Below are 8,878 nucleotides of genomic sequence, written 5' to 3'. Positions count from 1 at the left end.
CTAGGCAATCAGTAGGGAGCTGCCTGGATACACGTTTGTAGCGTTCCAGCTAAGTCAGTAAATGAAACATAAAACTGGCCCTATGGGATAAGATGCAAATTTGTGGCAGATTTTAGAGCATTTGAGATAGTAAAACCCTGTAGCACGCGGTGGTTCATGTTGTGCTTCTCAATGAGGTAAAGGGCTTGTCACCTGCTTTGCAGTTGGAAAGCTGGCAATTCACCTTTCCCTGCGCCCCTGCCTTTCATTGAGCAGCTGGGAAATGATTGAGTCCTTCTGGGGTGCTTTTAGGTTGTTTGTATTCTTCCATGGTAAACCTGAGAGCTGGGACATTAAAATTTTATTTCTGTGTTGCACATACTTCCTAACCCATAGAATTTCACCCACATTCTGGTTCTAAAAATTAAGCGCAAGACAGTTTCTTTTGGCAGATTTACAAATATGTGGGTTACTAAGCATGTTTCTTTTTAATAAATTTTTTTCTGTTTGGTATTCTGTTCCTATGCTAGTATAAATTCAGATCTTTGTTTGGGGATTTGGTCAATGTTTTGTCAGTGTCATCTGCATCAGCTCCCTGGGCTGATTTTGGACTCTGTTTTCTCTACAAGTGGCAAGAGTTGTCATGTGCAAAACTTGCAGTCTTTATGGAGGGCTAGCAAGGTCAAGGTTTCTCTTATTCCTGATTCCAGAGGCAGGGTGAGGTGCTAAGGCTGTATCTTACCTTCGTGCACCAGCTGTGTGTTGAAATAGGCTGCCCTAATGGCACTTTGGGTGGTAGATCTTCTTTCCTGAGTGGTGTTTGCTCTTTGTGCTGGATCTGGCCATGGGGAATGGGAAATCGCCAGCACTACAGTACTTGCTGTTTATGAAAAGCCCCTTGAAACCTTGTGTTTGTGTATGCACCCTGAACTAGTTCAAGACAACATACCGTAGTCGACGTCCTTTTTCTTTCAGACTTATTCCCAGTCTTTTTTAGACACCTAGCAATTCTCATTAAAGACAATTAGGGTAAGTTAATGGCATGTAGTCAAGTGACAATATTCAAATAAGAAAAAAATGATTGCCCGAAAGATAGCGCTGTCCTGAATTTGAGGTAAACCTTTGTTTTCCTGAAGCTGCGTTACCTTTCTCTGCTGATTCAGTGCTGTATTTATCTGCTCTCATTTTGAGTAACTGTGTTTAATTTGAAGCCAGCTGTGAGGTTAGGGCCTCATTAGAAGTAGAAATTACGTATTTGTGTGCACTGTCATTCTGAGGACCCATCAAAAGCTACTCAGGTGCCAATGTAGTCCATCAGGTAGGTTGTGAGAGGTCAGTGTTAGGCCAGCTGTCCCATCCATGCTTGGAGCTTGCCAAGCCACAGTTACATGACAGTTTTCACACCACTTCCATACCGTGTGCGTGTAACAATGTGCTGCCTCTCTCTTTTGCTCTTTCTGTTTTGTCTCTTTTTCTCTTTTTTTTTTTTCCCCCACCATGGCATCTGCTTCTTGATGTTACCTGGCAAGAATCTTCATCTTCCCTCTCTATTCGAGTTATTAGATTGTAAGCATTGTGGGAAGAAAATGTGAAGAGGAAAGTGTATCCCTGAATAAGAGAGAGAGTCAGATCCAGCCTGACCACTAGGTCTTTTATAGAGGAGAGCAAAGTCAATGTCTCCAGAAGTTCTTCCATTTCTAATTCTTAAGAATTTTTGTTACCAAACACTCCAGAGACCAAGGGATCGCATCTGTCAAAATGGGCACTAATGGAGCTCTTGACAAAAAACAAAAGATGTAGCCTTCCTGGTTGCAGAGATAACGAGAACTACAGAAGTGTAAGGATCTATAGTATTATGCAGATGTATAGGTGCCTTGTAACAACAGCATATGGAGAAATGGCTTCCCGTTACTTGTGTATCATTTCAAGATCTGGCTGCCTTAACTGTTAAAGGTGATGAAAACTAACCAGGAGTGGGAAGGGGGCTGGGTTTGATTTGAGCTTTTAAAAATCTGTCACAAAGCTAAAATTTCATAATATAGTTGCCTACTTTAAGTTAGGTTAGTTCAAACCCATTCTGACCCAGGCACTGCTGGACTGGGTATCTTCTAAGTATATTTCTCCAAAAAATGTAATTTAATAAGTGTAAGGATATAATTATATTCTTTTACTGCAATATGAAGATATACTGTAGTATATTGTTTCTTATTTCCATAGAGAACTGAGATGCTTTTACAATGGCTGGCAACGAGCTGTATTAAATACAATTGTAAAAACATCATGCTGCATTTCCAGAAGGTGTTATTATAAAAGGAAGACTAATTAAAGTATGAGGAAAAATGGAAGAGGAAGTTGGACCCAAATCATGTAGAGCTCTTAGCCTGCAGCATCTGTCAGTGTTGCAAATTCAGGTGGTTTATATAGTAGTGAAATCTGAAGTGTCAGCTCCTGTGGAAAATATAGCAAGCATCTTCTGCATATCTTGCCTGGCCTGTGTTATGCTGCTAGAGGTAAAGAGCAATGCTGTTCCCCACTGTGGCTGTGTGAAGAAGGAAAATGTTATTGCTACATGCCACCTAGCAGGCTTTGGCTGTGCAAAGCATGTTTATGTAGCCGCTTGTCATCAAATTCCACCGCGATGACGGAGGAAATGCTTGCATACAGGATGGAAATGTATAGTACTGAACCACAGAAAGTTGAGGTTGGGAGGCAGCTCTGGAGATTGCCAAAGCAATCCAAGCCCGCTGCTAAAAATAGGGGCAGTGAGAGTGGGTTGCTCGGGGCAATGTCCCATCATGTTTTGAATATCCCCACAGCCTCTCTGGGCAACCTCTTCCACTGAATGACCACCCTCACAATAAAAAAGTTTTTTCTTATGTTTAAACAGAATTTCCTGTATTTCAGTTTGAATCATCAGCCCAGAGCAACATCAGCAGGCCCTGTTGCTCTCCAGTCCCTAATTTTCCCTGGCAGTTGCATAATTTTTAATCAAATTCTTCCTGTTTTGCTTTGGTATTTGATCACAGAGCACGATCTCGCCTCCCAGCCCCACCAGCATCCCAGTCTTATCCACAAGCATCCACAGATGATGCATCCTGATTTTCAGGAGCTGCAAATGGACCCTTGCCTATGTCAGGAACGGCACGGAGTTATCACTGCTGCCGAGCACCATTGCCTGGAAACCATGCTGGAGATGTTGATGTTGGGTTAACATTGTTATCTGCACTTTTACCTTTCGAGAAGTTGAGGTTAGGATGCTGTTCTAGTAGGGAGATAGTATGTTGAGGTTGGTCTTACTGCACATGGTTATTTAGAAGCGTAAGGAGTAGAGAGGAAACGTGCCCTTAAAGATATGACTAAAGATGGCCAGTGGCCAGAAAGAGAAGATAAAAAAGAAATGAGGCACAGTCATGTGTAAGGACATGCACAAACGAATGTGTAACCATGCTTCAAATCAAATCTAGATTTGATTTTTGCATGCCAAGTGTGTGGCATTAACCACAAGCATGCCCTTCCCCTTGTAAAGACTGAAGTTCCTGTTTAAATGTATTTAGCTTGGAGTAACCCGTGTATCTCTGTTCTTTGTTAAAATCAGAGTTTCATTCTTTGGGATCATTTAGCACGCACCAAACTGTGTGTCCCATGCTTAAATTACTTCCTACTGGCTTAGTGGTAGCTTGGGATTTCTGTATCGAGGGGGTGTAAGTCTACCCTAAACAGTTACTGGACCAGAACTGTCAAAACTCTGTTTTTGTGGTTTGTATATTGTTTTCTGACCACATCCAGTCAGGTTTTTTTCCTGTCATATAGATACAGCAGATAAAAACTGGACTAGTTATTAAAAAATAATAATAATTCGTGTATGAATGACAATGTTTTTCTAGCTCCTTTTTTAAGCACACATAGTCATAATCAAAACCACAAAAGCAAATATTTCCTCTTGCTCATTACCAAGCACGATTCAGAAGCATGGGAAATCTTTCATAGACGCTGAGCTATTGAGTGCCACACAATTCTAGTAAAAATTTACAGGAAAGATTTCAGAGAAAGTTAAATTGGATTATTAGGTGATGTGGGTTGAATTTCCCTCTGTGGAAGTGTTACTGCTGCTGTCCCAGAAAACCACAAGGATCTAGGCAGCCATTTAGTGGTTCTTTTACCCTGAGCAATGGGTTGCAGGAAAGATCTTAGCATTCCAAGTTCAGCCGGTACAGTGATGAGAATGATCTGGAAATTGTTGAGACGTCTGTCTGAATTGTTAAAGCCCAAAGAGAGAAGCTAAAAAAATAAATCTGTCCCATAGCAACTCCTGGCTCAGAGGCACTAGTTGTGGTAGAACGGGAAAAGCCATCTGACTCACTGAGTCAAATGACAAAACACTTATGAAGGCTGAAGCTGTTAAGGCAGTTTCTACTAAATGCGTGCTGTTTTGACAATGCCAACAACTAGTTTCCTCATTTTATGGCTGCAGTACATTATCGTGGTGTATTTTCTTTAATTTGAACTTTTTAAGATAAATAAAATTTATTTATGCAAGCTTGGTGGGGAACTGGGACATTTGGTAATCGGTGCACGTCACATTGTAGAGCAGTAGATGTCTGCTGCCAGCCTCATTTTTGTTGGTACCACATATTTGATTAATAGGTTCAGAAAAAAAATCTTGTATCTGTAATTTCTAAAAGGTTCATGAAATGTTTACCAGGTGACTCCTGGCTGCCGCCATATGGGATCAGGGTGAAGCACTGCTGACAAAGCATGCTTTCTATTACTGCTTCCCTTTTCCATCAGCTGATATGGGGTAGGTCTTTTGAACCGCACACTGCTGTCGGCTGAAAGGATTATGAGATTCAAATAGTTTTCCACTACTGTCAAATCCAAATGGTTCCTTTGCTGTGATGCTAATATTGTTGATTGTCTACAGATACACAAATATGGCAATGCTTGACCATGCCTTAGGGTCTGATCCCATATTTTCTTTGGATGTGTCTTGAGTGTAGATGCTTTGTTGTGGCTTCTGCCTTCTCTCTGGCTGGGTTTCCCTGCCACCTCTTTGTGATACCAGGAAGGTTTGTGCAAAAGCGCAAACTGAGTAAAAGAAGAGGTCTGCCTGAAAATTAACATTTTTAGCCAGATCAGTTCTCTGTCTGCCACCAGAAGGCACAATCCTGATTACTCCTTGTCTGAGGGCTTCTTTTCAGTCTGTTCAGCAAGCTGTTTCAACTTGCACCTAGACCTGACACATGGGAAGCACTGGAAACACTTAGCTGGAAATAGTAGGGGAACGAGTGCCAGCAGTGAAGTCTTAAATTGTCTTAAGCCCATCATAAAATCATCATAAAATCGCACTCTCAGTTAAGTAGAGTACAGTGTGTGAGGTATGGAGCTCATTGTCGGACCAAATTTGTCAGCTGCTCAAGTGTACAGCGTTTCTTGGGGGTTTTTTTAAGGCAATGTTCTTTCTGCCCTTTTATAAAAAACATATTTTTGAGAACCTCAGCTTTACATAGGAGTCGGGTTTTAAGAAAATACAATGCTTGCAATCAAAGGACTTTGAACAGTATGGTGTTGGATGCAGTTTGAATGCTGACATGCATTGTACAGCTTTTGATTTACTGGTGATTGCTGATGGGAGTTTTAGTGAATTACTGCACATTGCAGCTCTGTACAGAATCTGATATTAATACCAAAGATTGGTGTCTGGGTTCTTGCCAAGTACAATGATCCATATCTTTCTTTAGGAAAACGTTATGATTGGGAAGGACGTGCAACTTTGCAAAGCTTAACTCTTCTAAAGTGGAAATCTGCAGCCATTTGGAATACTGCTCTCGCTCTGTTTCAGTTTCAGGCCCTCTTCCCTTCCCTACCCCCTTAAAAAGTGAGGCGACTTTTTTTTTAATTCTACATACAATAGAAAAGAACAATAAAACAAATTAATGTAATAGCTGAGCATTAATAATTAATGCACCTTCCCTGTATTTCTCCACTGGACTGAATTTAGCAGCAATATAGGCTGTTACATAAAGTCCCGCATCTTACCCTGATGGCCCAGGCTCATTCGTGCCAGTAGCATCACCGGACTCACTGGGGCAAATCCTGCGAGCAGCAGCTCACCGTTGTGCTTCAGTTCCCCACTCGGGGGTTTCTGAGTAATGTTTCTTCTTGTGTGTTTCTGAAAGACACAGAATGACAATTGCCAGCTGTGTTCCACAGATCGGGAATACTTTTCAGGGTATCAAAAGAAATTTTCCTTACTGTTTCTCTTATGGGTATTGGGTCTCCTGTGAGAATTAATCTCTGTGTGATGAAGCCATTTGAGCCCCTCGATGGGCAAATAGAGGTAGATTGTGGCTTTTGAGTGAAGACAGCTAAGACAGTGAAGACAGTTTGAAGATGCCAAATCATGTGAACCTGGTTTGTGGCATGGACACATGTGCAGACTGAGACACCAAGACAGCTCTCAAATTGTGGTGAGCTCTGTGGGAGGGAAGAGGGTAAATGACAACAGTTGACATCCAGGCAAATATCCCTGAAGGTGTATGAGTACACCAACATTTTGGGGTTCTTGCTTTTCAGCAAGTTAGTAGCTAAGTCTGTGGTTGAGGAGAGTATTGAAGTAAGACTTCAGTGCTCTCCAGAGGGTAAGCAGATGATAAGGATTTTTTTTTTTTAAATTGAAATTCTGACTATTTCTAGCACTGCTGTTGCCAATGTAACATATGGTGTCAGCAGCATATTTTGAGGGAGGAGAACACCAGGTTGCAAGAGCATCATGCAGCAAGAGTAAAGAGCTCATGGAGAAGATCACAGCATTGGTGGAAAAATCCTTATCTTAGGGTGTGTTTGTGGGGAATTGCCAAGCAGTTTGCTTGCTTGTAACCATGGTGTGAAAGCACCCACTGTGGGTTCCCACAGTTTGTCTGCATGAAGATCCCATACACCTTCTTCTCAGAGTTGGGGGTCTTTTTTTTGCTGGGTGCTTGATACACAGTAAAGCACAGCCTCTGCTTTGACATGCCTACAGGCTCCATAAAGCCTAGGTAGAACACACAGACACAGCAAGGAGAAGGCTGTAGTGTCAAAGACGTGGGATTACACAGCCAGAAACACGATGTGGCACTCCTGTCCCTTTCTTTTTAGCCCGTTTTTGAAGGGAAACATGATGTGAACTTGTGTCATCTTTCTTCATAGAGACACTAACTTCCCACAGGTTTTGTCGGAACTGGATGAAAGGCAGTGGGACAAACTTTTGTCTCCATGGAGAAAAAAAGCTGTAATGTGAGTTCACATTACCTCTTCTCCTAACCTGCAGCTGGACAGTCAGCCCACAGGCAGCAGCACACACATACCTTTATACCAAGTGTGAATTGCTTCTTGTCTGCCAGGTAGTTAGGGGATAAGTGAGAAAGCTGCAGTACTGTGAATGAGGAGATGAGGGAAATAGGCGCTGAGAGTGTATCTGTGACCTAAGGAGTCCCTGACTCTTCGCTTTGCTATGAGCAGTGAGCATCCTGACTAAAGAGTCAAAGTTGGTTTTGGAGGATGTAATGGAAGACATGATAATCACATAGTTCAAGAGCATTTCTTCCATAACGCTCATCACAAAAGCATCTCATTTGTTGACAAAGTGGTACAGCAAGATAAGATACTAGAAGAAGAATGATCTTCAAGATAAGCACGTAGACCCACAAACTTTCCTCCCAGTTTTAGTTGCATAGCTGAGGCACCCGAGATGGAAGCAGAGTTACATGGTTCTCACTACACTTCTGGACAGTGAAGAGTGATGGGCCTTATCTGAGGTTTGATTCTGTCTCTCACCATGGACTACCAAAGTAGCCCAGGACAGCCAGCCTCCTGCTAGAGGGACATCTGTCAGGTACCTAACCTTCCATGGGATGACTCTGGGACGCGATGGTTGTGTTTCCTGTGAAGAAGAAGAGTGTCATATGGTTCTGAAGGCAAGCCAAGATGGCGATCTTGGCACCATAGACCGTATGACTGCAAACAGGAGAGTGAGTGTCAGGGTGCAGTTACATGATCAGCTTGAGATGCGTAGCTACACAAGTATCCAGGCCAACAAAAGGCAGTGGGCAGGAGTGCGTGGAGAGATGAAGGATGTGAGATGGAGTGAGTTGGCCCCTTTCAACAGCAGCTTAAGTTGAGCATGAGAGGCTACCCTTAGGCAGGGAAGGGGAATGTAGCTGGTGGGGGAGGGATGAGAATTCACTGGGGGCTGTAGCACAGTGGGGAGTTTCAGCAATTGCTGCACCATCTAACACCAAACGTACCACATGATGAGATCTGCCATTGCCTTTGCTTGATCACGCAGGGCCTCTGTGGGCATTAAGTATCACTTTTTGATAAGATTCATTCCTGCAGGGTTGGCTGCATGCTGTACACTAAGGGCAATGACATCTCGTAAGACTGTTCATATTAATGTACTGGAGAAAGCTTTTTATCTCCATCAGGCAGATAATGGGCTTAATTTTCCAGCTTTAATTTTGCTCAATACTTTTTTTTTTTTTGGTTCTACAGCAACTGGATAACAGCTCAGAGAGCCTATATCATGTGCCCATCTGGAGGAGCAGATTGACCATTTTGCCATGCTTGTCAGTATGCCGGTCTGCTGTACATTGTCTATACTACCTTAGTACGCATGGAGGAGTGAGCATCCTGGCACCATTATCTCCATTAGAGAACATTCAACTGCAGCTCCACAGGAAAATGCTGCTCTGATGGGAGCGTGAAAGAGGTTTCTCCTCTTGCCGCTGTGCTGTGCAGAATATCCCCTTTCTTATTGCTTCTGAACATCCTTCATGAGTTTGAGGTGGTGTGCAAAGCAGGGCATGCTGAGAAGCACATTATCCTGCAGCCCTGCATTTGTCAGACGCTATTAAACAGC

General features: G+C 42.7%; 1 protein-coding gene and 1 pseudogene across 1 annotated transcript in view; one reads left to right on the top strand and one right to left on the bottom strand.

The window, feature by feature from the left end:
- The window catches only part of LOC103913482, an 80,999-nt pseudogene extending 72,679 nt beyond the window's left edge, over nt 1–8,320 (bottom strand).
- A 64-nt stretch (nt 8,321–8,384) lies between these two features.
- FAM124A (family with sequence similarity 124A) overlaps nt 8,385–8,878 on the top strand; it is a 20,107-nt gene continuing 19,613 nt past the window's right edge. The window contains exon 1 of the mRNA XM_009319975.1: nt 8,385–8,394. Coding sequence (XP_009318250.1) covers nt 8,385–8,394 — 10 coding nt within the window. The remainder of the gene's footprint in view (nt 8,395–8,878) is intronic.

The sequence above is a fragment of the Pygoscelis adeliae genome, unplaced genomic scaffold (assembly GCF_000699105.1).
Source record: "Pygoscelis adeliae isolate BGI_AS28 unplaced genomic scaffold, ASM69910v1 Scaffold32, whole genome shotgun sequence".
NCBI classification, from domain to species: Eukaryota; Metazoa; Chordata; class Aves; order Sphenisciformes; family Spheniscidae; genus Pygoscelis; species Pygoscelis adeliae.
Note: the sequence above shows the minus strand (reverse complement) of the source record. Positions and strands in the feature narration are given on the sequence as shown.